General features: G+C 44.5%; 1 protein-coding gene across 1 annotated transcript in view; it reads right to left on the bottom strand.

Annotated features, from left to right (window-relative positions):
- Positions 1-16,821, bottom strand: part of DNAH14 (dynein axonemal heavy chain 14) — a 451,367-nt gene that overhangs the window by 11,216 nt on the left and 423,330 nt on the right. Inside the window, 4 exon segments of the mRNA XM_065401478.1 lie at positions 2,707-2,903; positions 6,542-6,729; positions 9,023-9,222; positions 16,142-16,339. Coding sequence (XP_065257550.1) covers positions 2,707-2,903; positions 6,542-6,729; positions 9,023-9,222; positions 16,142-16,339 — 783 coding nt within the window.

Genomic DNA, 16,821 nt, shown 5'->3' with positions numbered 1-16,821 from the left:
GTGATGCGAAGAGGCAGGAGGCAATGCTGAGGCTAATGGGGGAGCAAACGGACACGATGAGGCGTCTGGTGGAGCTGCAGGAAAGCCAACAAGAGCACAGACTGCTGCTGCATCCACTGTATAACCACCTGCCCTCCTCCCCAAGTTCCATATCCTCCTCACCCAGATGTGCAAGAACGCGCGGGTGTGTGTGTGTGTGTGTGTTCTGGGCACCCAGCCACTCCACTCCAGAGGATGGCCCAAGCAACAGAAGGCTGTCACTCAAACAGTTTTTATTTGTAGTGTGGCTACAATAATCAATGTGGCCTTGTTCTTCCCTCCTCCTCCACCTCACCTGGGCTACCTTGTCAGTTATCTCACTTTTTTTTAAATTAATTAAGAAAGAATGCATGGTTTAAAAACATAGTGACTTTTATTTCCTTTGCCAACTCCGATTGAAGGGGGGAGGGTGGTTGGCTTACAGGGAATTAAAATCAACAAAGGGGGTGGGTTTGCATCAAGGAGAAACACACACAACTGTCACACCGTAGCCTGGCTAGTCATGAAACTGGTTTTCAAAGCCTCTCTGATGCGCAGCGCGCCTAGCTGTGCTCTTCTAATCGTCCTGGTGTCTGGCTGCTCAAAATCAGCCGCCAGGCGATTTGCCTCAACCTCCCACCCCGCCATAAACATCTCCCCCTTACTCTCACAGATATTATGGAGCACACAGCAAGCAGCAATAACAATGGGAATATTGGTTGCGCTGAGGTCTAACCTAGTCAGCAAGCAGTGCCAGCGAGCTTTTAAATGTCCAAAGGCACATTCTACCACCACTCTGCACTTGCTCAGCCTATAGTTGAACTGCTCCTTACTACTGTCCAGGCTGCCTGTGTACAGCTTCATGAGCCATGGGAGCAAGGGGTAGGCTGGGTCCTCAAGGATAACTATTGGCATTTCAACATCCGCAACGGTAATTTTCTGGTCTGGGAAGTAAGTCCCTTCTTGCAGGTGCTCGAACAGCGAGCGTCATGCGCTTTTCCCAGCCATCCCATGTTGATGTCGGTGAAACGTCCCTTGTGATTCACCAGTGCTTGCAGCAGCATTGAGAAGTATCCCTTGCGGTTTACGTACTGGTTGGCAAGGTGGTCCGGTGCCAAGATAGGGATATGCGTTCCGTCTATCGCCCCACCACAGATAGGGAACCCCATTGCAGCAAAGCCATCCACTATGACCTGCACATTTCCCAGAGTCACTACCCTTGCTAGCAGAAGGTCAGTGATTGCATTGGCTACTTGGATCACAACAGTCCCCACAGTAGATTTGCCCACTCCAAATTGATTCCCGACTGACCGGTAGCAGTCAGGCATTGTAAGCTTCCACAGGGCTATCACCACTCACTTCTCAACTGTCAGGGCAGCTCTCATCTTGGTATTCCTGCACTTCAGGGTGGGGGAAAGCAACTCACAAAGTTCCAGGAAAGTGGCCTTACGCATGCGAAAGTTTCACAGCCACTGGGAATCATCCCATACCTGCAACACTATGCGGTCCCACCGGTCTGTGCTTGTTTGCCGAGCCCAGAATCAGAGTTCCACTGTATCAACCTGCCCCACGGCCCCAAATGTCACATCCCATGCTTTCAGGAACGCCTGTGTCCATGTCCTCCTCACAATCGTCCTCGTGCTGGTGTCTCCCAGGTTCTGCACATACTGCAGGATAATGCGCCAAGTGTTTACAATGCTCACAACAGCAGCGGTGAGCTGAGCGGGCTCCGTGTTTGCTGTGCTATGGCATCTGCATGGGTAACCCAGGAAAAAAGGCGCGAAATGATTGTCTGCCGTTGCTTTCACGGAGGGAGGGGAGACTGACGCCATGTACCCAAAACCACCCACGACAATGTTTTTGCCCCATCAGGCATTGGGAGCTTAACCGAGAATTCCAATGGGCAGCGGAGACTGCGGGAACTGTGGGATAGCTACCCACAGTGCACCGCTCCATGAGTCAATGCTAGCCATGGTATTGAGGATGCACTCCGCCGACTTAATGTGCTTAGTGGGGAAATACACAATCGACTGTATAAAATCGCTTTCTAAAGATCGACTTTTATAAAATCAACCTAATTTCGTAGTGTAGACATATCCAAAGACAAAACCAACACTCCCTTTCCCCCCTCAACAAGCAACAAACATCCAAAAATAAAATAAAAAGACTTCTTAGTCCTGAGTCATTTTATTGCATTCAGTGGTAGAAAGGAAAAAAGTGAAAAATTTTCACACAATTTTTTGGTTTGAAAAAAGGGCCACAATTTTAGAACAAAAATTCCCTCCCTCCTCCTAGGCAGCTGCCTGAATTGAATCATCCTCTAGTAAAAGCCTGTTTGGAAGAGTCCCTCAGTGCTTAAGATGGATCAATCGATCGATCGATCTATCTATACCTGCACATGTAAACCCAGGGTACGTTTTCACTACCCGCCGTATCGGCGGGTAGCGATCGATTTATCGGGGATGTTCCCCGAACGTGCTCCCCGTCGACTCCGGAACTCCACCGGAGCGAGCGGCAGTAGCGGAGTTGACGGGGGAGCCGCGGCCGTCGATCCCGCGCCGTGTGGACCCCAGGTAAGTCGATCTAAGATACTTCGACTTCAGCTACGTTATTCACGTAGCTGAAGTTGCGTATCTTAGATCGATCCCCCTCCCAGTGTAGACCAGCCCTAAGAGGCTTTAATCTTACCTGCCAGAACTCAGGCACCTTGGACTTCAAAACTGAGTTATAAAGTTCTTCTAACCCTGTAGTGAAGATAATCTCTCCTTTCATAGCTCGTTGAAGTGAATGCAATGATATGGTTATTACAGACAATAAATGATTAAATCGGTCAATCTCCTGGCGAAGAACAGTTAACAAAGCTGAATTGATAAAAGGATCATGTCCTGGTAAAGGAAAAAGGAGTAATATCAGATGGAGCTTTCCTCCCATAGAGAAGTGAGGAGGAGCTGCTCATTATCATGACATTCAAATATTGCCTTAGTTTCTCTCCTATGCTGAATTAGGGACAAGCCACTTTGCACCATATGAAGTAGTGGGAGAGAACTTTATCATTAACTTTTTATCAAAAGTCTTCTATCAGCCAACTGCAGGTTTGAAGTAAGATGCATAAATGACACTCAGAATGTCTGAGATATTTTTTTGTCTCAATGCTTTGTGATTCTCACTTAAATGAGGCAGGGAAATGGAAGATCAAGGTAATTTACTTCTCTTTTTCAGCAAAGAAGGAAAACATCCTTTCCCTGTGTATTCACTTTTGTGAATGTGGCTTCCACAGTACACTGTATCTGCAACACTGTCTGAGACCAGCAGGCTCAACACATTAGAGCAACAAGTGAATGTCAAATGTGCGAATTTCCAAGTTTATAGAAGTTCTCAAATCTAGCAGCATAATCCTCTGAGAGGAATTTGCTTTTCTTTCAGATTTTGAATTTCTCTTAACTATTAATAGTGCAAATCCTGAAATCTTTGCTCAACACTTAATCTTTACTTGGACAAGACTACAACTGAAATTACTGGGAAGTTTGCCCGATTAAGGCGTAAATATGGACTTCAGGTTTTGGGCCTTTAAAAAAATTATTATTCTCGTTTTTAAAAATATGGATAAAATTATGAATATAGTCCAATAGCAACAGATTTAGAATTTATTTACTGTTACACTCTTTCAGCCAAATCATTGCAGCAGATCAATGAGGTGGAGCTCAGATAAACTTGAAATTCTTTGGGACTGAAACATAAATGTGGACCCAGGGGATTCTCAAATATGCCAACAAGTATTTTAAACTACAACTGTGTTTTCTTTTGGGATTTCACATGCATGTACACATGAATCTAGAGCTAGATATGAGTCAGCCTTTGGTTAAAGCACTGACCAAATGTTTGAGCAATACAGATTAGAAAATTCCTCCACAGATTAACATTAAAGACAGGGAAGAATTCTCAGTGTTTTTGGCATCCTATTGCACATCAAAGGCTAGAAAAAATTGACAGAGTCATAGTTAGATGTCTCCCTTATATTATACATTAGCCCAAAGTAAGATAATATCCTAAAATTTGTTCAAGAGCATAACTGGTATAGCTATAGTGAGTTGCTGATCCACGTAACATAGGCTTATTCAACTAATGTCTCTGTAGGACTTTTTAGTTACAAGAAAGTTGATTTAACATTTCATCAGAGCTTGGGAAGAATGGTTACTTACCCTGCACTAAGTGAGGTTTTGCAAGATGTGCTGTCCACATGTGCCCAATATGTGCAGAAACTGAGTGTGGTGTGGGAGAGCTAAGCCTCTCCCTATATGGGCTCAGGGGTACTGTCTCCTGTATGCCCCCCATGGGTCCCAGTAGGGTCACTGAGTGGGGAATGGCATAAGCGGTCGCATCCATGGGGGGGCCATACCAGGTCTGGGTGTCAGCCCTGTGATGGATTTTAGGCTGTATAGGTGGACCCAGCACTGTAGTAGATTGAATAGAAAAGGAGTGCTGAGATGAGAAGACACCCTCCTCCTCAGTATCTTCTTTCTCGCTGGAGAATGGAGGGGCCAGAGGTGAAGTGAGCTGACGCGGTGCCATGTGTGCCAGGGAAACACCGGTGCCAAAAAGACATGATTCAGGTGTCGATGAGACATGCAGGTCTGCCTGATGTAAGAAGAAGTGTGGTGCCGATGGTTTCAGTACCAAGGTGGTCAGTGCCAACAGTGCTGTTGTAGTCGCGGTTGTCAGTGCTGGCCTCTGTGCGCTCTGCGTTGTCGGGACAGGAGGTGGCACCAGAACTTGGGCAGAGTGTATTGGTGCCGCATCTTGTGGCAGCTCTGTTGGTGCCATAGAGGAGGAGGTAGGTTTCTGTTTTCCCCTTGACTCCGAGCCTGCCCACTTAGGGTCACTGGCTTTCACGGTATGCATGGCACCAGATGAGCCCAGTGCCTTATAAGTACTCAGCTGGACTGGGGAGTGCATCTTTTTTGGCAGCTCTTTCAGAGAAATCAAAGCCCTTTTCCTCACTGCCTTTTTGGAGGAGTGAGCCTTCCACTATGAACTGGGTGAAGTTGCTGGGGAACACTGTCCGGGCGGGGAGGGAGTTTGTGGACCTGCATCAGATGCTGGGCACAGAGACTTCTCCATTAACAGAAGTTTGAGACATAGGTCTCTATCCTTTCTGTTGTGAGGTTTCAGGTTAATGCAGTGAGAGCAATTTTGAGGACCGTGTGTCTCCCCTAGGCATCAGACACACTGAGAGTGTCTGTCTGAGACCGGGTCACCTCTCAGCAGGAAAAGCAGCGCTTGAAACCTGGTGAACCGGGCATGGCTCGAGTTATCATGGTTCAACCCTAACGGTGAACTCTAATAAGCTAAGGGGTATTCAAACTCAGAGTAAAAAGGGAAAGGAAAAAATAAACAGGGAGAAAGAGATAAGTAAACCTAACTAGCGTGCTAAAGACTACTCGAAAATCTATGTATAGCTATCAGTTTTAACACTGCTGGGAGCTCCATTTCAGGCCGAGGACAGTTGAAAAGGAACTGAGGGGGGTCTGGTCGCATAGTGCTAGATAGGCACCAACAATGGCGCAAGACGGGGAGAGTGCATGCGTGACCCAGATGAGAACGGCTGCTAAAATTCTCCAATCAAAGGCACAGGGATGCACCAACACCTGAAATGGAGCACCACAGGGACACTCCTCAAAGAAGAACCCCTGAATTTGTCCTGAGAACCTTGAAAGGTGGATTGAATGCTTCATCAGGGAACAAGGGGATATCTGGGAGGATAACAAAATGGAGGTTCTTTGAGAATACCTGCTCTCTTTCTATGTCCTTTAATGGAGTCATTTCTGGAGGTTCTGCTGGATTCCTGTGGCGCCACCCAGGGTGGAGAGTGGGGGGCAGGAAGGAGAGAAGTCTCTGTTGTGATCTGGAGAGGACAACGAAAATAGCAAACCTCCTCCGGGGTGGAGCAATCCTCTCTGGGGTATAGGTCTACACAAAGGTACCAGGTTGGATGCAGGCAGAGACAGAGGCTGCTTGGAGATGGCATCTCTTAAGTACTCCAATAGAGGAGACTCCGGTACCAAATCTACAGGTAGACGGGCCAGTACTATGAAAGCTTCAATGCCAGAATCTACAGCATCAAAACATCTGGTGCTGAAAATGTCTGTTGGTAATGAGGAGGTTGTGAGTGGTACCAGGGATGAGGTGCCGAAGGTTTCAGTGCTGAAGATGCTGTTGGAACATATGGCACCTGAACCGTACCAGAGGCAGCATGGTCCTTAGGAGTGTTTGGTGTCACTTTGCTCTTCTGTGCACCAGAATGGGACTCTGAATTGCAACTTTTGGTAGATGAGATTCAAGGAGAAGTTTTAAGTTTCTTACTTGGGGTTGGTGAGGGCTCCATAGGTGGGGGGCATGTTGTGAATGAGGAGAGAAACTGCGATAGAATGTTAAAAACAGAGAAGGAATATTTTAAAATAAAAGATTAATTTGTGAAAATAAAAGTTTCTTTCTAATTAAACATTATGTAAACCGTTGTTCTGACCTTTAGTAGCTTTTGCAAGAGCAGCCCAAATGGGGCCTGACAGTAAGCTTCCCAGTGTGATTTTCATTTTGGAGGAATGTTCAGTTCCAGGTGTCAGTTCTGTATCTTGTTCCTCTACAGTGAGTGGCAGCTGTCTTAGAATGTCAGAAGCTATTTCCAGTACTAATTCGTCTTGGCTCTTTCCACCACTGGAAGGGGGGGAAAAAAAAAAAAAGGGTAAGACTTATAATTCTGGAATTGTCAGAGCTGGAGGGGTCCAAAAGGAGATGATCTAATCTCCCCACTTCCACTTGTGGTTTATGGGCATATTCTAATATTTCTAGACCATCTCTAGCAGGTTTCTATAGTTAGATGAGTGGATATGTATGAAGAGTTAGGTTGTGGGGGATATTCCAAAAGAATGGTCCTTTCAACATGACACCGGGGAAGAGTCAACGATCTATGCAGTAAGCCAGATTCCTGACAAAGCAGTACAAGTATCTAGGAATTACAGATAAATAGCCATTTCACTAAGCAAGTTAGTTACATGGACATTTGATCATTTTCCTAGTGGTTGTTTTATGGGAGCTAGAATATATTTGACTTGCACAATACACAAAGAACAGAATACTGTACCCATATATCAGAAACAGACCAGCCGAGGGTTGAAATTTAGGTTACAATGATGCCTGTAAATCTAAAATACGGCCAGGAAGATACTCATTTTCTTTTCTAGACAAGGTCTCTTTTACTATGCAGCAGATTAGTTTTAAATTATGTGGCAAGACCTCTGGAATTATGCAGTAATACTCAACCCTGCAGAGAACACAACAGTTGGAAGGGAGGAGACTCCACCAAATAAAACACTGAAGGAAGAATTAGAGAATCAGGAAAGGAGAGAATCATGACGGCCAAGGGAGGAAAAGACTTCAGGAAGAATAGCATAGTTGACTATGTTAAAGGCAGCCAAGAATTTAAGGAGGATGAGAATATTTAAATGTACAGGCCCTGGGATTTGGCCACGAATAGGTCACTAGAGACTTTGGTGAGAGCAGTTTCAGTGAAGTATACAGGTCAGAATCCAGACTGCAGAGGGTCTAGGGATGGAACTGGAAGAGACTAAATCCATACAGCAGTTGAAGATGAGGCATTCAATGAGTTTTGAGATGAAGGAGAGAAGGAAGAATAATCAATAGTTGCACAGGCAACATGAGATCAAGGGTGGGTTTTTAAGACTGAGGAGACTAAAGTCTGTTTATATTGTGAGGGGCTTATGTCGGTGTAGTTAGGGCAATGAAGTGTCTGTGTAGATACTAGGTTACCTACCTCGGCTGTTGGCTGCCTTGTCAATTTCATGGCTCCACTGGAGCTGTGAAATTGACAAGAAAGCCCAGCTTTCCAGCTGGGCTGCTACCAGGTCTCTGCTCCAAGCCAGGCTGCTACCCAGACTCCTGGCTTGGGCTGCCACCTGAGCTCCCGTCTGGGAGCCCTGCTGCACCCCACCAGGTCCCAGCTCCCCGCTGGGAGGCCAGCTGCACCAAGACTCCTGGCTGGGAGCCCGGCTGCCCCCCATGGCTCTTGGCTCCCCATTGGGAACATGGCAGCCAGCTGGACTCCGGGCATGGATCTTCCTGCCGGGAATCCGGCTGCCCCCCATGCTCTCAGTTCCCCTCTGGAAGCCTGGCACCTGACCAGACTCCAGGTGCAGATCTCCCTGCCAGAGGTGAGAAGCCCCGGGGGGCAGCTGGGCTCCTGGCGGTTTGCTACGTGGAGCTGCGTGCCCTGGCTCTCAGTCCCCCACACTGCCCCTCTTCAGTCGGTGGAAGCACTCCTGGTGAGAACGCGCACCACCGACAGAAGGAGGGCAGTGTGGACATCAGCTACCGCAGTAATTACTGAGGTGGCTGTAAGTCGACCTAACATAGATCAACTTAAGATTGTAGTGTAGACATGCCCTAAGCACTGGTCTACACTAGGAAATAGGTTGGCATAACTATGTTGCTTAGGGGTGTGAAAAATCCACACCCCTGAGCGAGGCAGTTAAATGAACCTAACTCCCGGTTTAGACAGTGCTAGGTTGACAGGAGAATTCTCCCATTGACCTAGCCGCTGCCTCCTGGGGAGCTGGATTATCTACACTGACAGGAGAAGCCCTCCCTTTGACATAGGTAGTGTCTTCACTGAAGCACTACAATGGCTGCAGTGGCGGCACAGATGTGCTAGTGCAGTGTTTTAAGTGTAGACAAGTCCTGAGTACCTCTCCCAGACCTGAAGAAGAGTTCTGTGGAGCTCAAAAGCTTGTCTCTCTTACCAACAGAAGTCGGTCCAATAAAAAAATATTACCTCACTCCCCTTGTTTTACTCATTTAGTAAATCAGAGTTAAGTATATGCAAATAAGCTTTAAAATTGTGGGCAAGCATAACAAATAACTTCCTAACTCTTTTAGGTAATAGATTCTGCTTTGTTCTGTCACCAAAACAGTTTCTTTTTAAAACACTGACCTGATGATCAGGGTGTCCATGCTGATTCCTGGCTGCATACTGACAATGGTATCAATAAAGGTTTGTGCCTGAGATTCCAGGAATGCTCTTCCAGCACAGGCGTGCATTCCAAATAGCTCTGGTGAATCAGTGTCTGGCAGAGACTCTAAATAGGCTCTACAGTCTTGTAAGCTATCTGTGGCAGACACGGGTCGATATACCTGCAAAATAAATGACAAACATTTTATTTCCCTACTTAATGAAAGGCTGGTTAGTGCAAAAAAGGTTACACATAAGTAACTTTTCTTCAAGGTTGCTTATATGGTCCCAACAGCGACTGCTTTTCTAAAAGATTCCTGAAAGTCAGTGGTGCCTGATATTCCTTACAGGTGGGAATAGACACAAAGCCAATTTGAAGAAGAATGGAATTATATTGCAAATACCCTCCTGCTTGAGCTGTTATCTGATTAACACATGCATTTATACATGTGTTTGTGGTGGTGGGATTCTTTTGTGAGTGCAAATCATTCTGTACTGTTTATATAAAAATAGCATATATCCCTTCCCCCACCCTTCTCTCTATATGCATATGCATGCATGCACGCATACATGTACACAAACACACACAAAGGAATAAACAGCATAATTTATTCATAAGGTTTATATATGGGCCAAAATATCATCTATTAATATAAAAGAAATCAATTCACCTTCCTTTAAAATAACTGTGACGGGTTGGATCACAGAAACCCCCTTGGGAGCTGCCACCTGATGTGCCAAGACTACCCCTGCTTCTGTTTTCCCTGCCAGCTCAGGACTCCAGCACCCTGTCTTGCTGAACCAGACACTCCCGTCTGGCTCCAGACACAAACCCAGGGTCTGAATCACTTGCCCCAAAGCTGCAAGTTTACCCGAAAACAGCTCACAGAGGTGTGCTTGTCTTTAGCACTCAGATGCCCAACTCCCAATGGGGTCTAAACCCAGATAAATCCGTTTTACCCTGCATAAAGCTTATGCAGAGTAAACTCATAAATTGTTCGCCCTCTATAACACTGATAGAGAGATATGCACAGTTGTTTGCTCCCCCAGGTATTAATACATACTCTGAGTAAATTACTAAATAAAAAGTGATTTTATTAAATACAGACAGTAGGATTTAAGTGGTTCCAAGTAGTAACAGACAGAACAAAGTAAGTCACCAAGCAAAATAAAATAAAATGCGCAAATCTATGTCTAATCAAACTGAATACAGATAATCTCACCCTCAGAGATGCTTCAGTAAGTTTTTCTCAGACTGGACACCTTCCAGGCCTGGGCACAATTCTTTCCCCTGGTACAGCTCTTGTTCCAGCTCAGGTGGTAGCTAGGGGATTCTTCATGATGGCTCCTCTCCTTCTCTCTTCTGTTCCACCCCTTTATATATCTTTTGCATAAGGCGGGAACCCTTTGTCCCTCTGGGTTTCCACCCCCCCTCACTGGAAAAGTACCAGGTTAAAGATGGATTCCAGTTCAGGTGACATGATCACATGTCACTGCAAGACTTCATTACTCACTTGCCAGCACACACATATACAGGGAGACTCACAGGTAAACAGCCATCTACAGACAATGGGAGTCATCAAGATTCCAAACCATCATTAATGGCCCACACTTTACATAATTACAATAGGCCCTCAGAGTTACATTTTATATTTCTAGTTTTAGATACAAGAGTGGTACATTTATACAAATCAGATGATCATACTCAGTAGATTATAAGCTTTGTAATGATACCTTACAAGAGACCTTTTGCATGAAGCATATCCCAGTTACGTTACATTCACTTATTACCGTATTTTCTCTAAAACTATCCCAGTTACATTATATTGACTTATTATCAAGTTTTTATAAAACCATATAGACTGCACAACGTCACTGATTAACACATGCATTTATACATGTGTTGGTGGTGGTGGGATTCTTTTGTGAGTGCAAATCATTCTGTACTGTTTATATAAAAATAGCATATATCCCTTCCCCCATCCTTCTCTCTATATGTATATGCATGCATGCATGCATACATGTACACAAACACACACAAAGGAATAAACAGCATAATTTATTCATAAGGTTTATATATGGGCCAAAATATCGTCTATTAATATAAAAGAAATCAATTCACCTTCCTTTAAAATAACAAAAAGGGAACAAGAAGACATGGAGAGAATTCAGTATTCTCCTCCTTCCACAAGCATTGTAAACTTATGTCAAGTTACAGGTGTTTTTGCTTTTTATATATATGTTAGTTATTTTTAAAATTCAGTAAGAAAACTATTTTAAATTAATTCTGTCACTGTGTTGTTCAGATAGTTCTAAGCTAGTAATTCAATTGTTTCTGCATCAGAGTTAACTTTCCTGATTTTTCCTAGAACTTCTGAGTAGCAGAGGTAGCAATACAAGAGATCCTTCTGGGGGCTACCCTTAGCTGTGCAGAGAATTTTTACTTATTAGTACTATTGTGCTTCAAGAGTTGTCTCTGTGCATTCACACTTATGGGTTCTAGCCCCTCTAGTGTTGAGCTGGGGAACTATGTAAAAAGCCATGTTTGCTGGGGGGTTGCAGATGTGCTTTTTCATAACAGAATATTCTCCTGCCTGACCACCTCAGATCTTTCTCCGAGCCCGCAGAGTCCAGAAATACAAAGCACTCTGAGTATCAGAGGGGTAGCCGTGTTAGTCTGAATCTGTAAAAAGCAACAGAGGGTCCTGTGGCACCTTTAAGACTAACAGAAGTATTGGGAGCATAAGCTTTCGTGGGTAAGAACCTCACTTCTTCAGATGCAAGAAGTACAGCTTGCATCTGAAGAAGTGAGGTTCTTACCCACGAAAGCTTATGCTCCCAATACTTCTGTTAGTCTTAAAGGTGCCACAGAACCCTCTGTTGCTTTTCAAAGCACTCTGAGGCAGAGAGGAAGGCAGGTGCGAAGTATGAATGAACTCAGGCAATACTTGAAGAACAAAAGTTACAAGTAACCAATCCTTCTTTCTTCTTTGAGGGCTTCTGTGCATTCCACCTTACAGGAGATTAGCAAGCAATGCTCTCATCAGAGGATGGTAAGTGAGGAATTCTAGGCAAAAATGAACTGTAGTACCAGCTTACCAAACCAAGCAATGGGACACAATGCCAAATCCAACAAATAGTGCTAAGTAAAAGTTTGAACCGAACTCCATGTTGCTGCTTTGCAAATCTCTACACAGGATCCTATCTCAGACAATCTATAGAGGCAGTAGTAAAAGTCCTGGAGTGCACTGTAGCAGTGTCCACATGGCGAGTTAGCGTGCAGCAAGCTGACTTGCCAGGCACTAAGGGTATGTCTACACCCAGCCGCTAGTTCGGCGGCTGGGAATCGAAGTTCTGGGTTCGACTTATCGCGTCTTGTCTGGACGCGATAAGTCGAACCAGGAAGTGATCGCCGTCGACTGCGGTACTCCAGCTAGACGAGAGGAGTACCGCGGCGTCGACGGGGGAACCGCGGCGTCGACGGGGGAGCCTGCCTGCCGCGTGTGGTCCGAGGTAAGTTCGAACTAAGGTACTTCGAACTTCAGCTACGTTATTCACGTAGCTGAAGTTGCGTACCTTAGTTCGAATTGGGGGGTAAGTGTAGACCAAGCCTTAGTCACTGTGTAGTCATGCTCAGAATGTGTCTTTAAGCCAAGAGATACTGGTCACATCCTTTGGTACTACAATGAATGGGAGCCTATATGTAATGTTTTCATATTTGATGCTAGAAATGCACTTCTCCTCCACTAGTATGTTTATTTCAGACTAACCAGTTACTTTTATTTTTGTTGGTCCCAGTTTTGGTCTTATTTTCAGTCTCTCATAATCTTGTTCAGACAGAATATTAACCTGCTCTTCTGTGTCCAGGTTGAGTAGAATAATGGTTTCATTCACTGTCATTGGCAGTATCCAGTCCGTCTCATCAGTTTTGCTTGATTCCAGCACACCTATGTAAAACTCCTCAACCAGGTTGTCTTCAACTACACGTTCTTGACTTTTCTACATTTGGAATCTGCAGCATTTATGATAGAGCTTCCAAAGGCAAAACACCGTTTGGGGCCATGCTGTGATCCACACTTTCCACATAATCTGTATTCACTCTCGACCCAGCAGTTGCTTTCATAGTGGGTGGTTGCACTTTTTGATCTGACCTTTTCTGGCTATATTCTTTTGTATTTAGTGTGTGAATAACCCCTTCTAGTGAATTCAGCTCTTTGGCCTGTGCTTTCAGTTTCTGCTGCTTTGCATATATGGAGAGATTTTTCTGAAGTTAAATCTCCTTCATGGAGCAGTCTCTCTCTTAAAACATTGTCTTTAATGCTATCTTTGACCAAAGTCTCTGTCAGCTCACCAAAGTCACAGGTCTCACTAAGCCTCCTTAATTCTGTGACACATTGCTCTATTCTATCATCAGTTTTTTTGTGTGCATGTAAAAAATGTCTCTCTCAAAGGTCTCATTCACAGGTGCCAACTTTCTAAAGTGCCAGTGGGTGCTGGACCCCCAGCTCTGCCCCAGGACCTGCCCCGACTCCACCTCTTCCCCCAAGGCCCCACCCATGCCCTGCCTCTTCCCAACCCTGCTCCACCCCCACCCCGCCTCTTCCTGCCTAGTTCCATCTCCTTCCTCCAATGCGCCATGTCCTTGCTCCTCCCCCTCCCCAGCCTCCTGCATGCCACGAAACAGCTGATTGCAGCGGGTGGAAGGAGCGGGGAGGGAGGGGGAGGCGCTGATCTGCGGGGCCTGCCAGCAGGCAGGAGATGCTGGCAGAGGTGGGAAGGAGCTAATAGGGGAGCTGTCCATGGATGCTCAGCACCCACCATTTTTCCCCCGTGGGTGCTCCAGTCCTGGAGCTGGCGCCTAAGGTTTCATTCCTCAAATTTGGTCAGTATTTTACTTCATGCTTTCACCTTCTTCAAACTTAAAGTTGTTACAAATATCCAATCCTTCCTCCCCAACAATATGCAAAAAGACAGATGATTTCACTTTATCACTTTTCATCTCTGCCCCTATACAATTCAAATCTCTTTCAGAATTTTTTTCAGTTCTCTGCAACATTGCCTGACAATTGCAGACTGGATGGAGTTTGCAACATATCCATTTTTGGCTTTCTTCCCTTCTTAAATGTATCAAACTATTATTGTGCTCATAAAATACGTACAAAAGCCTTTGTTGTTCTTTGTTTGTTGCTCCACGTCCTCCTCTTTCCTGTTATCAGTTTCAAACACAGAATTAACCTAAAAATTACTGTAGTCTCTTTCTCATTTGGCATTTCTGACATGATATAATGAACTTGGGGGTCATTAAACAACAAGCCACTGAATGAGAAAGGCATAAACTTTTAGTAGAAAACTTGGGAGTGTCCATGGTACACACATACCCTGTGTTCTCCATCCCTGCCACCAGGGCATGTCCCAAAATTCCTATATTCATAATGCTGTCATAATGCTGTTATGAGGGAGCTTCTCTAAATTATAATCTTTAACAAACATCTCTCTCCAATGAGGAGATCTGGAAGCTTGTCTTTTATTTGTAGTGTCAGTGTCTATTCTAAGAACACCAAGGCAGTTTTCAGTGCCAATGCTGATACCAGTGTAGACTGCAGTGCCGGAGCAGTCTGTTTTGATAGAGCCTATGGTGATGAGATGCTGGGCAGGAAGCTCAGCCCCAGCAGCTATATGTCTTGGGGAGATTGATGTCTGGCCTGGTATTGTGTGCAGCACCAAGGCTGAGGCAATAGGATATTAATGGAAGACCTCGGCAGAAGAGGCAGACTTTGAAATTTCTGAAGGACTGCTAGGACAGTCCGGATTAAAGTTAAGGAAGCCAAGGGCACCTGCACCATCTGTCGTTCCTTATCCAATTAGTGAAGGCATGCCAAATTTTGCACTGTAACACTACATGAGCCTCTCCCTGGCACACTAGACACTGAACATGTGTGTCAGTCTCAGGAATGAGGGCTGAGCAGTTTGCATACCTTTTGAATCCCCTACCAAGTTTGGGACCTGACATTGCCTTGGGAATAATCCAATAATAGATTGGATAATCTCTAAATAATCAATAATAGAAGAAAACAGGCTAACTATCTTGCAGACACAACAGATAGTTCCATTTAGCTCTTGGCGACTAAGGAACTGAGATGGTCAGGGGGATGCACTCCCTTATGTCGATGGAGCCGATGATATCCTAGCACAAGAGTGCTCCTGCACTCCCTAATGGACATAACTCTTTCCTATCATTCTGCAGCTCCATGCTAGAGGTGCAAAATCTTCTAAATGGGAATTCACAGAAGCCCTTGAAGAATCAATTTTTTTTTTTAAATTCTACATTGGTTTTGCTATAAACAGGCTTTAGTTTAATCTCTACTCACAATAAATTCCCATGTTCCTCAGGGGTAACTGTTTCTGAGTCAGTGCCTGTATCGCTGCTTAGCTAGAGGGTCTTAAAAGGATCAAATGCCATTTCATATCCTGGTGCATCTATTTGACTACTAAATGGAGACATTATAATGTATTTTAAAGTGTGATTGTAATCTCACTACCACATTGTGCCATTTTTCAATACCCCTTTGTAGTTAAACATCATTCCACATGATTTTTAAAAAAACCGAGGGGGGTCATTTTGTTATTGATACCACAGCAAAACAGGACCCAGGAGCTAACAGTGTGCAAATAAATCCTTCTGTTGCCCATTTCCAGAAGTCTGCCACTAAGTTAGTCACATGCAACTACATAAAACGACAGGGGTGCATTTTGACCATAGAGATGCACCTTGAGCTCTTATTTTATTTACAAAAAATCATACAAGTATGGTAATCAAAGTGTACCACTGTAATTCAGATCAATGCAGCTAAGTATACTATATTTCACCAACTGTTTCCCAAAAATACATACAGATGCATGTATATAATTTTAATCTGAATGACGAGAGCCTTCTGTGCCATAGTAAAGTTTAACAATTAATTGCCATTCAAAATTTAGATTTGGACGCCCATAATCTGAAGTTCAGTAATTTATAAGGCTGAAAATATTTTAAATATGCAATATAAAGGTACAACTTATTACAACACTTGAGAATAGTGAGAGAAAAAATATTTTTCCTACCCCATCACTAGAGTAAGCGAAACCCTCCTGCAGTACAACAGGGCTATAGAAATTGTTCAGAATGCTGAGCAAGCAACGACGGTCCCAGTGGTCAGTCACACGACCTCCATAAGCTATCTCTCCAGTAAGATAACATATTGCTTGCCAAGGAATCTGTTCTTGGTTTGCCAGAAGCATCCCCAACATCTGTATGGACACCTTTGGAGGAAAAGATTGAAATTAAGCATTAGTATTGTTACTTTAACTTGACTCTTGTGGTTATGTTATCATAGAATCATAGAATATCAGGGTTGGAAGGGATCTCAGGAGGTCATCTAATCCAACCCCCTGCTCAAAACAGGACCAATCCCCAACTAAATCATCCCAGCCAGGGCTTTGTCAAGCCTGACCTTAAAAACTTCTAAGGAAGCAGATTCCACCACTTCCCTAGGTAACCCATTCCAGTGCTTCACCACCCTCCTAGTGAAAAAGTTTTTCCTAATATCCAACCTACACCTCCCCCACTGCAACTTGAGACCATTACTCCTTGTTCTGTCATCTGCCACCACTGAGAACAGTCTAGATTCATTCTCTTTGGAACCCCCTTTCAGGTAGTTGAAAGCAGCTATCAAATCCCCCCCTCATTCTTCTCTTCTGCAGACTAAATAATCCCAGTTCCCACAGCCCCTCCTCATAAATCA

Source organism: Emys orbicularis, chromosome 3, assembly GCF_028017835.1.
Source record: "Emys orbicularis isolate rEmyOrb1 chromosome 3, rEmyOrb1.hap1, whole genome shotgun sequence".
Taxonomy (NCBI): Eukaryota; Metazoa; Chordata; order Testudines; family Emydidae; genus Emys; species Emys orbicularis.
The sequence above is the reverse complement of the archived record's forward strand: the minus strand, read 5'-3'. Positions and strand labels throughout refer to the sequence as shown.